The 22,354-nt window shown below is 47.1% G+C and overlaps 2 protein-coding genes across 4 annotated transcripts in view; one reads left to right on the forward strand and one right to left on the reverse strand.

Annotated features, from left to right (window-relative positions):
* The window catches only part of BEST4 (bestrophin 4), a 31,870-nt gene extending 12,968 nt beyond the window's left edge, over window positions 1-18,902 (forward strand). Inside the window, exons 1-5 of one of the 3 annotated variants that reach the window (XR_010730460.1) lie at window positions 7-233; window positions 1,644-1,709; window positions 14,256-14,343; window positions 18,267-18,366; window positions 18,771-18,902. The gene's annotated coding sequence lies outside the window, so the exon portion shown is untranslated. Of the gene's footprint in view, window positions 1-6; window positions 234-1,643; window positions 1,710-2,124; window positions 2,248-14,255; window positions 14,344-18,266; window positions 18,367-18,770 lie in introns of those variants that run through there. The other 2 variants (XR_010730459.1, XM_066269368.1) reach the window with 2 other exon arrangements.
* KIF2C (kinesin family member 2C) overlaps window positions 14,285-22,354 on the reverse strand; it is a 30,835-nt gene continuing 22,765 nt past the window's right edge. The window contains exons 12-21 of the mRNA XM_066269366.1: window positions 21,027-21,090; window positions 20,858-20,949; window positions 19,989-20,131; window positions 18,814-19,018; window positions 18,593-18,703; window positions 17,717-17,784; window positions 17,260-17,365; window positions 17,052-17,165; window positions 15,232-15,364; window positions 14,285-15,123 (exon numbers count right to left, since the gene is read on the reverse strand). Of these exons, the coding sequence (XP_066125463.1) occupies window positions 15,041-15,123; window positions 15,232-15,364; window positions 17,052-17,165; window positions 17,260-17,365; window positions 17,717-17,784; window positions 18,593-18,703; window positions 18,814-19,018; window positions 19,989-20,131; window positions 20,858-20,949; window positions 21,027-21,090 (1,119 nt within the window). The 3' untranslated portion in view covers window positions 14,285-15,040. The remainder of the gene's footprint in view (window positions 15,124-15,231; window positions 15,365-17,051; window positions 17,166-17,259; window positions 17,366-17,716; window positions 17,785-18,592; window positions 18,704-18,813; window positions 19,019-19,988; window positions 20,132-20,857; window positions 20,950-21,026; window positions 21,091-22,354) is intronic.

Consider the following 22,354-nt stretch of genomic DNA (forward strand, 5'->3'; position numbering starts at 1 on the left):
GTAAAAAAAAAAAAAAAAAAAAAAAAAAAAAAAAAAAAAAAAAAAGAAACTACGCCGTAGAGGGCCTGCAGTTACAACGTGTTTGCGACAGCGGGAGCGCCTTCCGAAACGGCAGTCTGAGCTCTGAAACTCCGGGAAGCGCTTTTTCGGTAGTCTCCTGGCGTCGGGAGCTGTGCAAGCTTTAATAACGTTTGGAGGAGCCATCTGGGACGCAACGGAGGAGTAACCTGGCTGTATCTTTTTATTTTTATATTTATTTTCTTTAAAAATTTTTTAAATTAAATTTTATTGGGGTGACATTTGTTAGTAAAATTTTATAGGTTTCAGGTACAATTCTATAATAACATCATTTGTACTTTGTATTGTGTGTTTACCTTTGAAAAGACTCGTTTTAGAAGCTCTTGCAGCAGTGGTCCAGGATGAGAGATGCTGGTGCGGGTGCCTTGGAAAAGGGAGAAAGGCAGTAGAGATGGAAAGAAGAGGTGGACTTGGGTTTGGTTTTAGTTTTGAAGGGTTTGGTAAGCGATTGGATGTGGCGGTTTAGAGAGGGCTGTGTGTCAGGGTTTTCCAGTAACTTACTTCATTAATTGGATGAATATTGGTGCCATTTTTACTGAAGTGGGGAAGGCTAAGTAGGAGCTTGGTGACTCTTTTAAGTGGGAATGACAGTGTTGTGCCTCAAGACAGGCTTCCCCAGCCTGACCTGGCGGTGGTGCAGTGGATAAAGCGTAGGACTGGGATGCGGAAGACCCAGGTTCGAGACCCCGAGGTAGCCAGTTTGAGCGCGGGCTCATCTGGCTTGAGCAAAAGCTCACCGAGCAAGGAGTTACTCGGTCTGCTGAAGGCCTATGGTCAAGGCACATATGAGAAAGCAATCAATGAACAACTCAAGTGTTGCAACGCGCAACGAAAAACTAATGATAGATGTTTCATCTCTCTGTTCCTATCTCTGTCTCTGTAAAAAAAAAAAAAAAAAAAAAAGTTACTTGACAAGCAGACTCCCTCATCTCCTTGAATGCAGGAACTAAATCTCTCATCTGAAAGGTGTTCTCCTTGCACCTGAAAGATACCCCTTATTGATAAACAGTTCAGAGCTGTAGTCTGTATAAACTAGCATTGTCTATTATAATTTACTACCCAAGCCCAAACCTTGCTTAGAGTCCTTTTTTTTTTTAATTTTTATTTATTTATTTATATTTTACAGAGACAGAGAGTGAGTCAGAGAGAGGGATAGACAGGGACAGACAGGAACGGAGAGAGATGAGAAGCATCAATCATTAGTTTTTCATTGCGTGTTGCAACACCTTAGTTGTTCATTGATTGCTTTCTCATATGTGCCTTGACCTCGGGCCTTCAGCAGACCGAATAACCCCTTGCTGGAGCCAGCGACCTTGGGTTCAAGCTGATGGGCTTTTGCTCAAACCAGATGAGCCCGTGTTCAAGCTGGCAACCTCGGGGTCTCGAACCTGGGTCCTCAGCATCCCAGTCCGTCGCTCTATCCACTGCGCCACCACCTGGTCAGGCTAAATACTTTTTTTTTTTTTTTAATTCATTTTAGAGAGGAGGGAGGAAGAGAGAGAGAGAGAGAGAAAGTGGGGAGGAACAGGAAACATCAACTCCCATATATGCCTTGACCAGACAAGTGCAGGGTTTTGAACCGGCAACCTCAGTGTTCCCAGGTCGACGCTTTATCCACTGCGCCACCAGAGGTCAGGCTAATAAATACTTTTATTATTTTTATTTTTAATTTTTTTTTTTTGCTGGGGATATCATTTATTGTTTCAAGATCACAGTCAATTCACTGTCCCCACCAGCAGATGCCCTGAGCAGGGGGCAGGGTGGTATAGGGTGGGGTGGGCAGGGAGCCACTAAGCTGGGGACCTGGGGAGGGTGTACTTCTTTAGTCCATATTTGGGGGCCACTGAGGGCTAAGAAAATGACTCTGGACCACCTGGTCCCCAATAATAAGTACTTTTAGGCCCTGGCCGGTTGGCTCAGCGGTAGAGCTCGGCCTGGCGTGCGGGGGACCCGGGTTCGATTCCCGGCCAGAGCACATAGGAGAAGCGCCCATTTGCTTCTCCACACCCCCCCCTTCCTCTCTGTCTCTCTCTTCCCCTCCCGCAGCCAAGGCTCCATTGGAGCAAGGATGGCCCGGGCGCTGGGGATGGCTCCTTGGCCTCTGCCCCAGGCGCTGGAGTGGCTCTGGTCGCAGCAGAGCGACGCCCCGGAGGGGCAGAGCATCGCCCCCTGGTGGGCAGAGCTTCGCCCCTGGTGGGCGTGCCAGGTGGATCCTGGTCGGGCGCATGCAGGAGTCTGTCTGACTGTCTCTCCCTGTTTCCAGCTTCAGAAAAATACCTCAAAAAAAAAAAAGATCTGGATGGATGTTATTTTGGGAATCATTGGTATTAAATGGCAATTAATGCTACCAGAATGAATGTAATCTAGGGAGACAACATAAGGCAAACTTTTCTTGTAAAGGGTAAATAAATGCTTTAGGTTTTGTGGGCTATTGGGTCTGTGCCACAACTATTCAGTTTTGCAGTTGAGTGTGAAAGCAGCCATAGTCAAAGGTAAACATGGATGTGGCTGTGTTCCAATAAAACTTTGGATACTGCTCTGGCTGGTTAGCTCAGTTGGTTAGAGCATCATACTGAAGCGCAGAGATTGTTGGTTTGATCCCTGGTCAGGGCACAAACAGGAACAGATCAGTGTTCCTGTCTTTTCCTCCCTCCCTCCGCCCTCCCCCCTCTCTCTAAAATCAATAAAATAAACATTAAAAAAGCTTTGGATACTGAGATTTTTTAAAAATATTTTTTTATTTATTCATTTTAGAGAGGAGAGGGAGAGACAGAGAGAGAGAGAGAGGAGAGACAGAGAGAGAGAAGGGGGGAGGAGCAGGAAGCATCAACTCCCATATGTGCCTTGACCAGGCAAGCCCAGGGTTTCGAACCGGCGACCTCAGCATTTCCAGGTCGACGTTTTATCCACTGGGCCACCACAGGTCAGGCATGGATACTAAGATTTTATTTGTCATGATACATGCTTTTGAATTTTTTTTTTCAAACGGAAACAAAAACCACTCAGTAACAGCACAAGGTGAGGGTCATGTCATGGTCTCATGCTACTGTGATGTCTAATTAAAAGGAAAACTAACAAAGTGATAATTGGATTATTGAGTAGCATTGGCAAGAGCAGTTTCTGTGCAATGGAGTGGACAAAAACTTGAAATGGGGAAATTTTAAAAATACAGTATATGTAGATCATGTTTTGGAGGTTTAAAGAGGAAGAATTAGGGTGGTGGCTGAAGAGAAACAAGCAAAGGACAGATTTTTTTTTAAAAGAGTAAAATGCCTGGTGGATGAGCCCTTTTACACTTGGCTCCAGATCCCATCCCATTCATTGGAAAGGATTCTCAACATTATAATTTCTTCTGTATCTTCAGCCTTCCATTGGCTTCCCAGCACATTCAGAATAAAATCTAAATTTCTTACCAGGGACTGGAGGATCCAGGAATAGGGGCTGTGTAATTCCAAGTCATCTTGGAGAGATCCTCTCTTCTGTTCCCCTCTAACATCCCAGCCTGGTCACCACTCCCATTTATATATATATATAAATATATATTATTTAAAAATATTTCTCTCCACCTATTTCCTCAAATCTATGTGCTGTGTCATTCATCAGGGGAAAAAAAATCCTCTTTATCTTCAACCTCGTCTCTAAATTTTGCCTTCTGAATGTTTCTTTGCCTTCTGACAGAAACCTGATTCAGGATTTTCCCTGTCAACCCTCTCAAGTGGAGGAGGACTGTAAACTCTTGTTCTCTAGATGAGAGACACGTGTGCTCCATGGTCTTCATTGCCAATTTCAGGACATTCTTACTTTATCTTCCTTAAAACCACAAACTTCAAATTTTATGCTGTAAGACCTCGAGATTTCGAACCTGAGTCCTTGATGTCCCCGGCTGATGCTCTGTCCACTGTACCACAACCTGGTCAGGCAATAATACTATTTTTATATAGTAAAATATAAAGTTATTACAAATTTTTTTTTTAGATCAGGTGCTCTAGAAAAGCATTTGATAGTATTACTAGTTTAAGTTTAATTAATATATCTTAAAATTCTTAACAGAAGCCCTGGCTGGTTGGCTCAGTGGTAGAGCACTGGCCCAGTGTGTAGATGTCCAGGGTTTAATTCCTGGTCAGGGTATACAGAAGAAGTGACCATTTGCTTCTCCATCCCCTTCTCTCTTCCTCTCCCACAGCCATGGCTTGATTTGTTCAAGTGCATCGGCCCCAGGTGCTGAGGAAGAGTCTGTGGAGCCTCTGCCTCAGGAACTAAAAATAGCTTGGTTGCAAAGCATCAAGGGCCATAGACAGGGGGGCCCTAAGTGGCACATGCAGAGTCTATTTTCCTCTCACTTGGAAAAGAAAAAAGCAAAAACAAAACTAAAGTTCTTAGAAAATATGTGTTTGTTGTGCCTGCGTTTACAAAAGTTTCTTGTTATCTGTGTCATGTCTTTTAAAAATATGTTTGCCAATAAAAGAACCTATTTCTAAAGAGTATAAAATATGGTCTAACCTGTAGTGGTGCAGTGGATAAAGCACTTGACCTGGAATGCTGAGGTCACCAGTTTGAAGCCCTGGGCTTATGTGGTCAAGGCACATATGGAAGCAACTACTATGAGTTGATGCTCTGGCTCCTCCTACCCCCCTTTCTCTCTCTTCTCTCTAAAAATCAATAAATAAAATCTTAAAAAAAAGATAAAACATGTTCATAAAAATATCAATCTAAAGAATGCTAATTACTGCCTGACCAGGTGGTGGCGCAGTGGATAGAATATCGACTTGGGACACTGAGGACCCAGGTTTGAAACCCCAAGGTCTTGAGTGCAGTCTTATCCTTGAGTGCAGGCTCACAAACTTGAGTGTGGGGTTACCGGCATAAGTGTGGGATCATAGACGTAATCCCATAGTTGCTGGCTTGAGCCCAAAGGTCACTGGTTTGAAGCCCCTGGTCACTGGCTTGGCTGGAGACCCCCCATACCTTGTCAAGACATGCATGAACAGCAATCAATGAACAACTAAAGTGATGCAACTATGAGTTGATATTTTTCATTTCTCTTTCAAGAATGCTAATTACTTTTAGCCCTGGCCGGTTGGCTCAGCGGTAGAGCGTCGGCCTAGCGTGCGGAGGACCTGGGTTCGATTCCCGGCCAGGGCACACAGGAGAAGCGCCCATTTGCTTCTCCACCCCTCCGCTGTGCTTTCCTCTCTGTCTCTCTCTTCCCCTCCCGCAGCCAAGGCTCCATTGGAGCAAAGATGGCCCGGGCGCTGGGGATGGCTCTGTGGCCTCTGCCTCAGGCGCTAGAGTGGCTCTGGTCGCAACATGGCGACGCCCAGGATGGGCAGAGCATCGCCCCCTGGTGGGCAGAGCATCGCCCCTGGTGGGCGTGCTGGGTGGATCCCGGTCGGGCGCATGCGGGAGTCTGTCTGACTGTCTCTCCCTGTTTCCAGCTTCAGAAAAATGAGAAAAAAAAAAAAAAGAATGCTAATTACTTTTAATTGTCACGAAAGATGAAGGTTTGTAAAGGAGTTCTAATTCAGTTAAAAAGAAACTACATATATAGCCCTGGTCAGTTGGTTCAGTGGGTAAAGTGTTGGCCTGGCATACGGACATCCCAGGTTCAATTCCTGGTTAGGGCACAGATGAGAAGCAACCATCTGCTTTTCCCCTCCTCCCTTTTGCCTCTCCCTCTCTCCCAGCCAGTGGTTTGATTGGTTCGAGTGTCAGCCCAGACACTGAGGATGGCTTGGTTGATTTGAACATCTGCCCCATACAGAGGTTGCTGGGTGGATCCTGGTCAGGCGCATGAGGGAGACTGTCTCACTATCTCCCCTCCTCTCACTTAAAAAAAAAGAAACTACGTATATAGTTTTAGTAATAAAAATACAAGAATAAAGGTACATTTTTTTATTATTATTTATTTTTCTTTTTTTTTCTGAAGCTGGAAACGGAGGCAGTCAGACAGACTACCGCATGCACTCGACCGGGATCCACCCGGCATGTCCACCAGGGGGCAATGCTCTGCCCATCTGGGGCGCCGCTCTGTTGCAACCAGAGCCATTCTAGTACCTGAGGCAGAGGCCATAGAGCCATCCTCAGCGCCCGGGCCACCTTTGCTCCAATAGAGCCTTGGCTGCGGGAGGGGAAGAGAGAGACAGAGAGGAAGGAGCGGGGGAGGGGTGGAGAAGCAGATAGATGGGTACTTCTTCTGTGTGCCCTGGCTGGGAATCGAACCTGGGACTCCTGCATGCCAGGCTGACGCTCTACCATTGAGCCAACTGGCCAGGGCATAAAGGTACATTTTTATAGGATGGAATTAAAAATACATTGTATATCTGAAAATGGTTATTTCTAAATAAATCTCAAAAGATCTACACAAATTATAGTTTTGTGCAAAGGAGAAAACAAAAAAAAAGTATAAAAAAGGCACATAGATAACAAATCTACTAATAAATAATTATATTACATTTTGTGTACATATATTTTATTAAAATAAATGTTCTAAAGATTCTGTAAAAATCTCCAAAAGTTTACAAGTTTTCTAATATACTGTAGTTTGTAATTTTAATTATCTTAATATAGTGTTATGAAAACATTCTTTTATCAATTGCATTATAATCAGGTCTATAATCATGTCATATTAAGTTCTTTCGTCATCTAGAAACAGCCATTATTTTAGCCTAATGCTTTTGAAAATACTGTATATTACATCTTCAAAAAAGATCCAAGAAAAAAACTAGACTTATTTGAAAATATAGGTTTCCAAAATAGGTGTTCAAATTACACTTTTGAACTAAATAAAGATTTGTAGAACTTGGAGAACAAGAAAGTGGCTAAATTCATAGAAATACTGGCAAATAATATACATATAAATAAATATTAATTAGGACTAAATAAACAGAATTATTTTCCTGACTCTGTTCAAAATAAATTGTTACCTTTTAAATCTTTTTGTTTCCAGATACAAGGAATGTATTTCCTAAAGCAATTTAGTAGAGTGTATCTTTAGAAGCAATATTAAGGCATTTATAATTTCCTCCCTACTTAATCTCTCTAGAATCTGGTAGCTCTCTCTTTTTTTTTTTTAGATTTTATTTTACTTCTTAGAGTAGAGAGAGGGAGGGAGAGAAATGGGGGAGGAGCAGGAAGCATCAACTCCCATATGTGCCTTGACCAGACAAGCCCAGGGTTTCAACAGGGGACCTCTGTGTTCCAGGTCGACACTGACGCTTTATCCACTGCGCCACCACAGGTCAGGCTGGGCAACTCTTTTTGTGTGTGTGTATGAGACTGAGACAGAAAGACAGAGAAAGGGACAGATAGGGAACAGACAGGAAGGGAGAGAGATGAGGAGCATCAGTTCTTTTTTGTGGCTCCTTAGTTGTAGTTCACTGACTGCTTTCCCATATGTGCCTTGACCTGGGGGCTACAGCAGAGCGAGTGACGCCTTGCTCAAGCCAGCGACCTTGGGCTTCAAACCAGCAACCTTGGGGTCATGTCTATTCTATGATCCCACACTCAAACCAGTGACCCCACACTCAAGCCGAATGAGCCTTCAGTCAAGCCAGATCGGGGTTTCAAACCTGGGCTCTCTGTGTCCCTGTCTGATGCTCTAGCCACTGCGCCACCAAGTCAGGCTGGGCAACTCTTTTTTTTTTTTGGCAACTCTTAATAAGTATAAGGTCTACCGGAAAGTTCTGTCCGTTTCTATTAAAACAAGTTTCGACACGTAAGCACATTTATTTGACGCATGTGTGCCTCTCTATTTTTTTTTTTTTTTTCAGTCAAACGTGGGGGTGGGGGGAGACAATGTTAATCAGCTTAACAATAACCCACCACCTTCGGACCAACTTGCCTCTCTATTTTTATCACTTACTGACATAGCAAATTAACTAAAACAAAGTTGATTCACGTTAGTCTTATGTGTGAAGTGATAGTGTACCCATGGCTACTGATAAAGTTCATTTACGCCACTGTATTTTATATGAATTTCAACAAGGAAGAAATGCTACAGAAGCATGTAGAAATTTATTGAAAGTGTTTGGTGAAGGTACAGTTTCTTTTTTTTCTTCTTTTTTTTTTTTTTTTGTATTTTTCTGAAGCTAGAAACCGGGAGAGACAGTCAGACAGACTCCTGCATGCGCCCGACCGGGATCCACCCGGCACGCCCACCAGGAGGTGACGCTCTGCCCACCAGGGGGCGATGCTCTGCCCCTCCGGGGCGTTGCTCTGTTGCGACCAGAGCCACTCTAGCGCCTGGGGCAGAGGCCAAGGAGCCATCCCCAGCGCCCGGGCCATCTTTGCTCCAATGGAGCCTCAGCTGCGGGAGGGGAAGAGAGAGACAGAGAGGAAGGAGGGGGTGGGGGTGGAGAAGCAAATGGGCGCTTCTCCTATGTGCCCCGGCCGGGAATCGAACCCGGGTCCCCCGCACGCCAGGCCAACGCTCTACCGCTGAGCCAACCAGCCAGGGGGATCACACTTCTTGATTTCAAACATTACAAATGACAGTAATCAGTATAGTATTCGCAAAATGATAGGCATAGAGACCAATGGAATATCACTTAAAACTCAGAAGTCAGCCCATATATCTATGGTTGGTATTTTTTAAATGTTTATTTTATTGATTTCAGAGAGGAAGGCCTGTCCAGGTGGTGCTCAGTGGATAGAATGTCGGCCTGAGACGCTGAGGACTCAGGTTCAAAACCCTGAGATCAGTGACTTGAGTCTGAGCTCAGCAGCTTGAACACAGGGTTGCCAGCTTGAGCATAGAATCATATATATGACCCCATCGTCGCTGGCTTGAAGCCCAGATCTCTGGCTTGAGCAAAGGGTCACTGGCTCAGCTGGAACCCCCTCAATCAAGGCAAATATGAGAAAGCAACCAATGAACAACTAAAGTGCCGCACCTACACGTTGACGAGAGAGACAGGAACATCAATCGGTTCCTTTATGTGCCTCGACTGAGGATCAAACCAGAAACCTCTTAGTTTTGGGACAAAGCTTCAACCAACTGATCTATCCAGCCAGGGCTAGATTGATTTTTTAAAAAGATTTTATTTATTGATGAGAGAGAGGAAGAGAGAAACATCTGGTCATCGATTGCTTCTTGTATGTGCCCTGACCAGGCAAACCCAGAGTTTTGAACCAGTGACCTCAGCATTCCAGGTCAACATTCTGTCCACTGTGGCACACAGGTCAAGCTATGGTTGGTTGATTTTCAACAAAAATGCCAAGGCAATTTCGTGGGGGAAACAATAGTCTTTTCAACAAATGGTGCTTAAAAAATCTGGATATCTGCATGAAAAAGAGTGAATTCAAACCCTTACATCACATCACCTATAAAAATTAAAATAGATCAGCGACCTAAATGTAAGATCATAAAATTCTTAGAAGAAAACTAATTTTCACAGCCTTGGATTGGGTAATGGATTCTTAGATATGACACTAAAAGCACAAGCAACAATAGAAAAAGGCAAGTTGAACTTTATCAAAATTAAGCTTTTGTGCTTCAAAGGACATGATCAAGGAAAGTGAAAGACAACTCACAGAATGAGGGAAAATATTTGCAAATCATGTATTTGATAAGGGTACAGCATCCAGAATAGAGCGAGCTCTTAAAAGTCAACAATGAAGCCCAGGCCTTGAGATTCAAGAACCATTTAAAAGGTGGACTTGGGCCTGGGCCAGATAGCTAGACTGGTTGGGGCATCATTCAGAGGTTGCTGGTTCAATTCCTGGTCAAGGCACATAGAGGAACAGATTGATGTGCCTACCTCTCCCTCTCTCTCTTCCTCTCTAAAATCAATAAAATAAACATTAAAAAAGTCAACAAAGACAGCTAATTTAAAAATGGGCAGACGACTTGGATATACCCAAGAAAACTTAAAACATATGCTTAAAAACTTGTACATAAATGTTCAAAGCCCAAGTGATTTATTCGTAATACCAAAAAGTGAAAATAACCCCAAATATTCATCAATTAATGGATTAACCAAAGATGGTATAGCCAAACAGTAGAATACTATTTGGCCACAAAAAGAATAAAGTACATGATCCTTTAGAACACATGTAAGTGAAAGATGCCAGACATAACAGACCATGTACTGTATGATTCCGTTATATGAAATGTCCAAAATAGGCCACTAATAGAAAGATTAGTGGTTCCCTAGGGTTGAGGGAGAAGGGAATTGGGGGTGAATGCTATTGGGTATGCAGTTTCTTTTTGGGTGATGAAAACATTCTGGGATTAGCAGTGATGGTCGTCCAATTAAATGAGTATACTAAAACCCACTGAATTGTATCCTTTAAAAGGGTGAATTTTATGTGAATTACAGCTGATTAAAGCTGTTATTTTAAGAAAAGCCCTGATATATTCAAGAAATAAAGGCCAGTGTGGGTACAGAACAGTGAGTGGTAGGATGCATTTACTCATTAAAAAACATATATTGGCCCTGGCCGGTTGGCTCAGCGGTAGAGCGTCGGCCTAGCGTGTGGAGGACCCGGGTTCGATTCCCGGCCAGAGCACACAGGAGAAGCGCCCATTTGCTTCTCCACCCCTCCGCCGCGCTTTCCTCTCTGTCTCTCTCTTCCCCTCCCGCAGCCAAGGCTCCATTGGAGCAAAGATGGCCTGGGCGCTGGGGATGGCTCTGTGGCCTCTGCCTCAGGCGCTAGAGTGGCTCTGGTCGCAACATGGCGACGCCCAGGATGGGCAGAGCATCGCCCCCTGGTGGGCAGAGCATCGCCCCTGGTGGGCGTGCCGGGTGGATCCCGGTCGGGCGCATGCGGGAGTCTGACTGTCTCTCCCCGTTTCCAGCTTCAGAAAAATGAAAAAAGAAAAAAAACAAAACAAAACAAAAAAAAAAACAAAAAACATATATTGTGGGCCCTGGCCGGTTGGCTCAGTAGTAGTGTCGGCCTGGAGTGCAGAAGTCCCAGGTTCGATTCCCGGCCAGGGCACACAGGAGAAGCGCCCATCTGCTTCTCCACCCCTCCCCCTCTCCTGCCTCTCTGTCTCTCTCTCCCCCTCCCGCAGCCGAGGCTCCATTGGAGCAAAGATGGCCCCGGCGCTGGTGATGGCTCCTTGGCCTCTGCCCGAGGCGCTAGAGTGGCTCTGGTTGCGACAAAGGGATGCCCTGGAGGGGCAGAGCGTTGCCCCTGGTGGGCGTGCTGGGTGGATCCCGGTCGGGCGCATGCGGGAGTCTGTCTCTCCCTATTTTCAGCTTCAGAAAAATACAAAAAAACAAAACAAAACATATTGTGTGCTTGCTGTATTTTCTAGACACTGAATACAGTATGAAATTTAAAATCTGTTATGTGCTTAAATAGCTAGCACTTATTAAATGTGATACTGTACTTACTGTTATCTGTATAGGAACTCAATATTCCTAACAATTCTATACCAGTATTACCCCATTTCACAAATAGCACAGAGGTTAAAGAACCCACTTAAGGTTCTGCAGTCACAGAACTAGGATCCCACCTTGCAGAGTGGCTTCACAAGCTGGGTTTGTAGTTTCCTCTGTCCTGTCTGCCCACTGGGCCAACAAGAGAGGAGGTGACTGGCCAGGCATAACATGTCACTGCAGGGCATTCAAAATTTATCCTTTGTGCAAAGTGATGTTATTAAAGGGTTCCAGCAGGGAATAACTTACAAGGATTCCTCTGGCTGTTGGGAATGGGTCACTGGGAGTCAGTCAAGAATAAAAACAGACCAGTTAGGGATTCATATGGTATTCCAGCTGGGAAGGTGGCCCAGATCTTGGCTGGTGGCAATCTTTCTTTTAACCTTTTCAGTTCTGTGAGGTGGGTATTGGTGTCTGCATTTTATAGATGCCATTTAGCTGACTTTTTGAATCCAGGTCTTATATCATGTTATTTAATGGTATCTCAAATTCATGTATTCTCACCATTAGACAGAGAATATCCTATTTTACAAATGAAGTAACCAAGGCTTAGGGGGCCAGAACTTGGGTCCCAAACTCCTCACCTGTCTCCCTGACTGAGGCCTTTCTAAAACACATTTGTGTGGCTCCGAGGCCAAAGCCTTTTTTTTTTTTTGGAGGGGGGGGGTATTTTTCCAAAGTTAGAAGCAGGGAGGCAGTCAGCCTCCTGCATGCACCCAAACAGGATCCATCCCGCATGCCCACCAGGAAGTGATGCTCTGCCCACTGGGGCCTTGCTCCCTTGCAGCCCAAGCCATTCTAGCACCTGAGGTGGAGGCCATAGAGACGTCCTCGGTTTGCACCCAACTTTGCTACAATGGAGCCTTGGCTACGGGGAGGGGAAGAGAGGGGGAAGGGTTGAAAAGCAGGTGGGCGCCTCTGTGTGGCGACTGAAAATGAAACCTGGGACTTCCATACACCGGGCCGACGCTCTACCACTGACCAACCAGCCAGGGCTGAGGCCAAAACCTTTCATTTTATTTTTAAATTAATTTTAGAAAGAAACATCAAATTTTTGTTCCACTTACTTACGCATTCATTCGTTGATACTTGTATATGCCCCAACACTGGACTGATACTGTATATGCCCCAACACAACCTTGGTGTATTGGGAGGATACTGTAACTTAGCTACCTGGCCAGAACCCAAGAACATTTTATTTATTTATTTTTGGTATTTTTCTGGAGAAGTAGGGAAGCAGAGAGACAGATTCCTGCATGTGCCTGACCAGGATCCACCAGGCATGCCCACTAGGGGGCGATGCACTGCCCATCTGGGCTGTTGCTCTTTTCCAACTAGAGCCATTCTGAAAATGCCATGGAGCCATCCTCAGCACCCAGACCAACTTTGCTCAATGGAGCCTTGGCTGAGGGAGGCAGATAGAGAGCAGAGGGGGAAGGGTGGAGAAGCAGATGGGCGCTTCTCCTGTATGCTCCAGCAGGGAATCAAACCCAGGACTTCCACACACCGGGCTGACGCTCTACCACTGAGCCAACCAGCCAGGGCCCCAAGAACATTTTAGTGATACATTACTATTTAGATACAGTGGTACCTTGAGATATGAATTTAATTCGTTCTGTAACCGAGCTCATAAGTCAGTCAACTCATATATCAAACTGCTGATACTGGACCCGTGCGTCAACACGCCAACTAGCGGCAGCTTCCCTAATTATGACTTGTATCTCGGAATTTCGCTCGGATCTTGAACAAAAATACGGACTGAGTAGCAGCTCGTATCTTAAAAAAATTTGTATGTGGCCTGACCAGGCAGTGGCACAGTGGATAGTGTTGGACTGGGATGCAGAGGACCCAGGTTCAAGACCGCCAGGTCACCAGCTTGAGCGCGGGCTCACCTGGTTTTGAGAAAAGCTCACCAGCTTGGACCCAAGGTCACTGGCTCGAGCAAGGGGTTACTCACGGTCAAGGCACATATGAGAAAGCAAAAATGAACAACTAAGGTGTCACAACGAAAAACTGATGATTGATGCTTCTCATCTCTCTCCGTTCCTATCCGTCCCTGTCTATCCCTCCCTCTGTCCCTGTAAAAAATAAATAAAAAAATTTGTATGTTGGTCTGTTCGTATCTCAAGGTACTGCTGTAATTCATGTTCTATGACATTGAATGTGGAGTCCTCCAGTCCCCAAATGGTCCATACACTATGTTTGGTCCCTTAGTATAGCTGGGAAACTTCTACTCATTTTTTTTTTTTTTTTTTTCATTTTTCTGAAGCTGGAAACAGGGAGAGACAGTCAGACAGACTCCCGCATGCGCCCGACCGGGATCCACCCGGCACGCCCACCATGGGGTGACGCTCTGCCCACCAGGGGGCGATGCTCTGCCCATCCTGGGCGTCGCCATGTTGCGACCAGAGCCACTCTAGCGCCTGAGGCAGAGGCCACAGAGCCATCCCCAGCGCCCGGGCCATCTTTGCTCCAGTGGAGTCTTGGCTGCGGGAGGGGAAGAGAGAGAGAGAGAGGAAAGGGCGGCGGAGGGGTGGAGAAGCAAATGGGCGCTTCTCCTGTGTGCTCTGGCCGGGAATCGAACCCGGGTCCTCCGCACGCTAGGCCGACGCTCTACCGCTGAGCCAACCGGCCAGGGCCTCTACTCATTTTTCAAAACTAAATTGGTGTTGCCTGTCAGATCCTTTGTCTAGCGAGCCAAGTGCTTTTTTGTCAGTGTTCCCACAGAATCTTTTAACACCCCTTGAGCAGACTGAAACTAACAGAGCACCATCTCTTCTCTGCTTACAGCTCCTGTTCCCGGGAGAGGGCCTGTGACCTAGTAAGCATCACTGAACAAGACAAAGGTTGAAGTCTTCAACATGTCACTTAATGGCAGGTGTGGATTTTGTCTCCTAGGTATAGTACAGAACCAGCACTGCCCAGAGTTGCAGCAGTGTCCTTGGGCCCAGAAGGATCAGACACTTCCTGGCCCTTCCCACATGCCACTCAACAGGCTAGTTTTTCCTCTTTCTTTATTGTTAGACACCGTGTATAAATATAAGACAGAAAACAGCAGGATCCTCTTACACCTTAAAAAATAGCAAGGAAGGAAGAGGTTCCAGAAACTTTTTTAAAAGTACAAGACATATTAGTGCCCTCACCAATCGTGTGGATGGGAGGCCACAGCCAGCAAAGGTGAACTAAAGGCTCCTTCCCTCTCCCCAGAGCCAGGCCAACCCCAGGGGGCCTCCACCAGCAGCCAGGCCACACAGGCAGAATGCTGACTAAGGGACAATTCCATGCCAAGGAGCCTTCCCTACCCGGAGAGAAGGGCCACACAGGATAGTTCAAGTTCCCTCCTCCCATGCTGGCAACCTTCAGGGCTTACAACTGAGGAAAAGAGAAGTAGTGTCTCATGTCACTCTGATCCCCTCCCCAGCTGCCCTGGCCCTGATGTTCCAATACTTGGCATTTACCAAAGCCTGTCCCAGCTCAGAACTTGGCTAGACCCACCAGATTCCCAGAGCTCACTGGGGTGGGTGGGATGTTGAAAAGGCTTGGTGTGAAACACCAAATATCTTTATTTGCAGTCATCACTGGGGCCGTTTCTTGTTGCTCATTTGCTTGCTGGCCTGCTCTTCCAGCTGCATGGCCAGACGCAAGGTCTTGATGACATCTGGAAGGGAAGGTGTGCTCAGGGCCAGTGGGTGTCTCAGAGGCCCCATTCCCTTCAGGCAGAGCTGCCATCACCCCCAGTGACCCCACCCCACCCAGCTATACCCACCTCGCAGGGCTGAGAAGTGCTTGGCTTGCTTGGCTTGCTGAGCCAGGGCAGACTCTGCCTTATTCACAAAGGTCTCCAAGTCATAGTCTGGCTGGTCAGTCATCTCGGAGAGCTCAAGCCAGCCTGGCTCTTGCTGCAACGACACAGGGAGGGCGTTGTCAGTTCAAACAATGACCAAACCAACAAATCATTCCTGGGGCCCCACCAACTGCAATGCAGATGCCTATGTAAGAAGCCCATTCCTCCAGGCATGGCCCAGACCCTGCCTTCTGATGCTCTTGCAGAAGTCCCTAGACTGAGTCCATCCTCTTCACGACCTCAAACTTGTCCTTGTCCTTTATAGCACTTGAATGCTGTCCTCTGCCTTGATGACCAAGCCAGAAATCTGAGCAACAATTTTATTTTTTTAACTTGCTTGTCCCCAAATCCTACCAAGTCCACCTTTTAACTGGTTCTTGAATCTCAAGCCCTAACTTCAATTCCATGGTTACTGCCACACTCAAGTCAGTCTCTTTCCAACAGTCTCCTAATGGCTCTCAACTACTTACTGCTGCTACTCACATTTTCCCCGTCCCTAAACCAAGTTCTACACTGTGGCTACAGTGATGTACCCAAAGCTCTGATATGACCATGGACCACTGTTTTAACTTCCTTCCAAGGCATCCACTGCCCTCATAATGAAGTCAAGGCCTCTGGTATGAACCCTGTGGCCCTTTAGCATCAAGTTCCTGCTGACCTATCCATAGCTTAATCTCCCTCTGTGATCTGCTCTCATCTTTTGCTCTGACCAGAGAGAACTTCTCATTCTTCCTAAAAATACCATGTCCTTTGAAACATTTGTACCCGAGCACTCCAGGGAGGGAGGGAGGACAAGCCTCGACAATTATCCTTCACATTCCTTCCTCAGTTCCCAGAGTGCCAAGCTCTTACTGCTCTGCACTGAGGCCCACCGTTAGGATGCACTTTTGGGTCTCCCCCTCCACTCGCTCTTCCAGAGCAGGGATCATGACAGTGCTAGTACCTACCACTTACTAAGCACTGACCACATACTGGGCACTGCTGAGTGCTTTAAAAGCACCTCACTTAGGCCCTGGCTGGATAGATCAGTTGGTTAGAGCATTAATTATCCTCACATGCCAAGGTTATAAGTTCAATCCTCGGTCAGGGCACATCCAAGAAGCAACCTGTGAATGCACAACTAAGTGGAACAACACATCAATGTTTCTCTCTCTGCCTAAAATCAATCTTCTTTTTTTTTTAATTAAAAAACAAAGCATACCAGTTAATCCTCAGACAAAACCATCCTGTCTTAGCCGTTTCTGGGATGAAGAAACTGAGGCCCAGTGTGGCTAAATGACTCTCACAAGGAAATTGGCTTATAAATATATAGATCAAGACTGATCAAGCATTATGTAAGGGCCTACTATTCATACTTGTCTTTGGTCTCAGCACAGGAGCTGGCATATAGAAAGTACTCACCAAACACTCTCTGAATAACAAGGCCCCTGCACATAAGCCACCCTGCCAAACCCCCAATCAGGAGCATGGCGGGGGAGACTAGCTCCAGCTAGGAGGATGGAGGAAAGCTCATGTGTGCCAGGCTAAAGAAGGGGCTGTGGTGTTAGTTGCCTTAGAAGAACGACGGATGAGTAGGTAGAGAATTAAGGAATGCTAGGGTCGAGGGCTGCCTCTTGCCATGTCAACCTGAAGACCTGCAGGAGCAAAGGCCAGGTCACATTCAGGGAATGGTGCTGAGCACAGCTGCGGGTCGGTGCTGGGGTGGACATCCAGTCCCTGCCTGGCCAGGGCCAGCTTCCCACCTGCACAATCTCCTTGAGCTCTTCCATGGCCCTCTCCTCCAGCTCTCTGATCTGAGTCATGGCTTCATTAAAGCTGGACATCTGGGAAGACAGTTCCTCATCTTCCTTAGAAAACTAAGGGGACCAAAAGGAGAGACACAACGGCATGGCCCAGTTCCCATGTCAGCAGGCCACGTTTCTGTCTTGTTTGGCCCCACCCTGCACTTACACTGCCTACGATCAGGGACCCGTGAGAGATGGCTTCTGTCCCTTCAATTTCCATTGGAGTTGGCTGCTCCCCACTGGGCCCACTGTGGGGGCTCAGCTCCTTGACTCTGAGGAAACAAGATGTCAGATCCTACAGCAAACTCCTAGGCACTCACAAGAATCCTGCACCACTTAAAGACTGACAGTCTTGAGGCTTCAAGGGGAAGGAGTAGCAGCTTTGCATGTGCTGCATGTGGCCTGGAAAAGACCCTGATGCATGCTGACTCTTACGCAGGCCTGCAGGCAATTGGAACAGACCTTCTAGCATCATGCCTGAACTTCTGAGCCTTAGGTTCACTGAACCGCAGAAAAGTACAGTAGGCACTGAGCCCCAGGGCCTCCTCCCTCCTCATCACTGCCACTCCTTTCCCCACTCCCACAGTCTGCTCCCTACCCCACCTGCCCATAGGTACTGGTACCTGTCTGCATATCTTAGTGTATTTAAAGTATATTCACAGGAACTTATGCCCGGTGAGATCATGGCAATCTGCAAAAGAGGGGATGGGTGGTTAAGAGGTTGAGGATCATGGGGAAAGGCTGCCAGGAGTTTCTCCAGGTCTCTGACACCCACATGGAATTGGGGGGAGAGCTCATTAAAGACCCGCTCTCTGCCAGGCAACTTGCTCCATGGGCACGGAAAATTAAGGCTCTTTAAAAACTGGTTCCTGCCTTTAAAGGCACATCGTACTACATCCTGTTTCTCTATCTCTTTACTGACCCATTCCTCACACCAAGGTCATACCTTAAGCTCTGTGGCTCCTGATAGAACCCCCAGTTTGCCCAGGCTCAGGGATAATGCCTCATGGGAAGGGTTAGAGCTTAGTCAGAAATCCCCTCTTTCCTAGCAGACAGGAGAGAGGACATTCCTTGGCGAAGAGGTAGGGCAGGTCTTAGCTAGAAGAGCTTGTGCATCAAATAAGGAAGGGACAAAAAGCCACTCAAGGCCATAGCCCTTTCCTATTTCTTTAGCCGGGAGCCAAGAAATCTGAGGGAAGCCACAGAAGCCAGGACTTCCCTCTCCTGCTTCTCCAAAGGTCCTCCCTGAATTCTGGAGCTTCTGTTCTACCAGGTAAGGGAGGAATACCTCCCCCAAACCCGGGGCTGCACGGTCATACAGTAAAGAGAGTATACCTTCTCCCCTCTTGAGCGGTCAAGGAGGAGCCTGGTACTGAAAAGCAGGGGGGAAGCCCAGTCAAGTTAGAGCCTGGAAACCCAGATCGCCAAGGGCACTGGGCCTCCTATCTAGGACAGGAAGAAATACCTTCCGGCACCACCTCCAAAATGCTCCTACTCACCATGCAGGTCCTTGAGTTCTCCCCGATAAAGGAGTCCCGTAGTACCTGTGTCAGCTTGCTCTCACGAAATGGGGTGTGGGCCTTGTTCTGTCCCAGGGCCCTGATGCACTCCTGCGGGGCAGCAGGTGCAGCTGAGGTCCCTTCCTTCATCTCACGCTGCCCACTTCCCCCACACCAGCAGTAGTCCCCCAGACCAACCACCTCCAGCTCGCCCCTGCTACCTTCAGAGCCAGGAGACTTTTGTTGATTTCTGCACTTTCCATGCGGGTCTGCCGGTCAGCACTAGAAGTGTCCACACCTCGTTCGTTCCCTGCCAGATCCACCAAAGAGAACTTGCCATGCAGTCTCCCTTTGGCTCGAAGAAGGATCTGGAAGCAGGCGTGGGAGCGGGAAGAATTGGAATTGGCAAATGTCTGCCCAGAGGTCCTGTGGAGGGCAAAGAAAGGCTATGAGGTCCTGAAGCCACCAGCCACCATGAGTTCTCTGATTGGTAAGAGAGGGACACCGATCAGGACTTTCAAAGTCCTGTGTCTTTTTGTCCCAGATTTCTGTTCTGCCTTCTCTGGGCAGAAACTCTCCCTCCAGCTCATGTCCTAGTAGGTTTACCAGCAGCCACAGTATTGGATTCTAAGCTAGGGGCTTGGCCAGACATGGAGGCCCATAAAGACATGGGGAAAGATGAGTTGCTCTGTTGCAAAGCACACAGGGAAGAAAGGGTTGTCATGAACCACTTGCCAAAACTTGAGGGCCCTGTAGAGAGGACAGCTCACTCCCTGAGCCATTATAAGCCGCACAGCAAGTACCCCACCGAACCATGCCCACGACCCTGGAAGAAGAGCACTTCCCTACCTCTGTGCAGGAGCAATGGCCCCAGCACTTTAGCCTAGAACACACCCAGAGCTCCCATCTCCCATCACAGAGGAAGAATAGCAAAGAGAAACCAGAGAAGTCAGGAAGCATGCCTTTGGAGTAAGAAGCTGGGAATAAAGCCTGCCTTGGTTAGACTTGAAACACTTCAAGTTGCTCCTGATGAGCCACTTCAAGAACCCTTTGGGACTGCAGAAGCCATCACAGCCCTCTCCAAGCTGGGGGAAGCAGGGCTCTGTGCAACAAGGACTTCAGAGCTAGTCTCTATCACCTGAACCCAGTGTTAGAAACTGACTTCTGCCTGACCTGTGGTGGCTCAGTGGATAAATCGTCAACCTGGAACGCTGTGGTCTCCAGTTTGAAACCCCGGGTTTGCCCAATCAAGGCACATACAAGAAGCAACTATGAGCTGATGCTTCCCGCTCCTCCCCCACTTCTCTCTCTCTAAAATCAATAAATAAAATCTAAAATAATAATACTAATAATTAAAAAAAAGAAACTGGCCCCTTCCCCATGCCAGAATTCTGACCTGCAGGCACTGCCCATGTCGATCATCTTGATGACATCGTCAGCACTGTTAACTGGGTGCTCCTGCAGCCCCAGCACCTGCACCTGCTGCTTCCCGTCTTCCAGCACGCGCAGCTTGGCCTTCTTGTTGAGCAGATCGAACAGCTGTGCCAGGCAGGGGAACAAGACTAAGGCCATCAGGCACCGGGCACCCCACCTGGCTCCTCCCTCCTTCAGGGCCTGTCCCAGCTCAGACAAGGGCAGGCAGCAGGAAAGGCAGACAGAGCTGAGGTAGGGCTTGAAGACTAGCAGAGGGCTTGGCTTCTTAACTCGCCTGCCTCAGTCTGTCGTGTCTCCACTAGCTGTGTGAGCCTGGGTAAGTACTTAAACACTCACTCTAGAGGCAATAGTGATGGTAGTACTTCCCTGGAGGGTTGTTGTGATTAATGAACTGAAACAAGTACTTGGAATAATGCTTAGCACATAATGTCATATTATTAATCAACATTAGCTATTATTATTATCTACATCCTGCTCTGAGGAAGGCAACTCTGAGGGATGTTGGGAGAAAGGAAAAATGGATATCAACATGAGAATAAATATGCATGATCAAAGAAAAAAGAGAAAGAGTTATGAAGGAGGTGAGTTAAGATACCACAGGGCACACACAAGGCAAAGCTCCCACCTGAGCAGGAGCCCTGAGAAGTATTTCTACCATACTGGCTGAGCCTGTGTACCATCCCACCATCAGATGAAACCCCCCACAGGGAGGAGTGGCCCAAAAGCTTCCCAGCCCGCAGAGTGTTTGGCTTCTACCATTTCTAGCCAACTTCAACGTTTCAGAGAGTTCAAGGGCCCCAACAGAATAAACAGGGTCCCCTTGCCAGCTACCTTCCCATTATAGATCTCAAAGAATGTCACATAGACTTCCAGGCCCAGGTTCCTGTAGCGGGGCTGATTCTTCAGGAGGAAGACGTCCTTGGCTATGGGAGAGAGCATGGATTAAGTAAGCAATCTGCTTTCTGTGCCCAACCCTACTGCAGCAGAACACACGACTTACACGCCATCGCATAGATCCCTCTGGATGCATTCTGGGCTTTCCCAGGGAGGCCTCCACCCATAGTCTGCAAAGGGAAGGGAAAGATGATGTTGGTAAAGGGTAATTGGCACTGCTGGCTCCATCACTGCAGTGGGCCACACCAAAGTTGTCAGCTGATCCTGCTACTAAGGTCCCTCTTTGCACACTGCACAGAAAGCGTATCTGAGCCTGATCAGGCAGTAGTGCAATGGATAGAGCGTCAGACTGGGATGCAGAGAACCAAGGTTTGAAACCCCAAGGTTGCCAAGTTGAGCACGGGCTCACTAGCTTGAGCGCGGGGTTGCTGGCTTGAGCGTGGGATCATAGACATGACCCCATATAGTTGCTGGTTTGAGCCCAAAGGTCATTGGCTTGAAGCCCAAGGTTGCTGGCTTGAGCACGGGGTTACTTGCTCTGCAATAGTCCCCCCATCAAGGCAGCACATATGAGAAAGCAATCAATGAACAACGAAGGAGCTGCAACAAAGAATTGATGCTTATCTCTCTTCCTCCCTATCTTTCCTCTCTGTCTCTGTCACATACACACACACACACACACACACACACACACACACACACACACACACAGAATCTGGTGCTGCAGGATCTGCACTGAGGGGATTTTCTACAAAAATAATTCACTGTCTGCCTGACCTGTGGTGGTGCAATGGATAACACCTTGATTTGGAATGCTGAAGTTGCCGGTTTGAAACCCTGGGCTCATCTGGTCAAGGCATCAACTCGTAGTGGTTGCTTCACACTCCTCCCTTGCCCCTCCCTTTCTTTCTTTCACTCCTCTAAAAAAAAAATTAGTAAATAAAAATCTTTTTTTTTTTTTTTTTTTTTTTTTTTTAGAGACAAGAGAGAGGGATAGACAGGGACAGACAGAGATGAGAAGCATCAATCATCAGTTTTTTGTTATGGCACCTTAGTTGTTCATTGATTGCTTTCTCATATGTGCCTTGACCGCAGGCCTTCAGCAGACCGAGTAACCCCTTGCTGGAGCCAGTGACCTTGGGTTCAAGCTGGTGGGATTTTGCTCAAACCAGATGAGCCCGCGCTCAAGCTGGCGACCTCGGGGTCTTGAACCTGGGTCCTCTGCATCCCAGTCTGACGCTCTATCCACTGCGCCACCGCCTGGTCAGGCAGTAAATAAAATCTTAAAAAAAACTTCACCATCTTTCTTTTCAGGGACCCAGTGGTGCCCCATGGGCAAACTCACACCATGCCAGCCTGAATATTCAGTCTTTTTTTTTTTTAATTTATTGCTACACACACTTTTTGAGAGAGAGAGAGAGGAAGACAGAGAGA

The sequence above is a fragment of the Saccopteryx bilineata genome, chromosome 3 (assembly GCF_036850765.1).
Source record: "Saccopteryx bilineata isolate mSacBil1 chromosome 3, mSacBil1_pri_phased_curated, whole genome shotgun sequence".
Taxonomy (NCBI): domain Eukaryota; kingdom Metazoa; phylum Chordata; class Mammalia; order Chiroptera; family Emballonuridae; genus Saccopteryx; species Saccopteryx bilineata.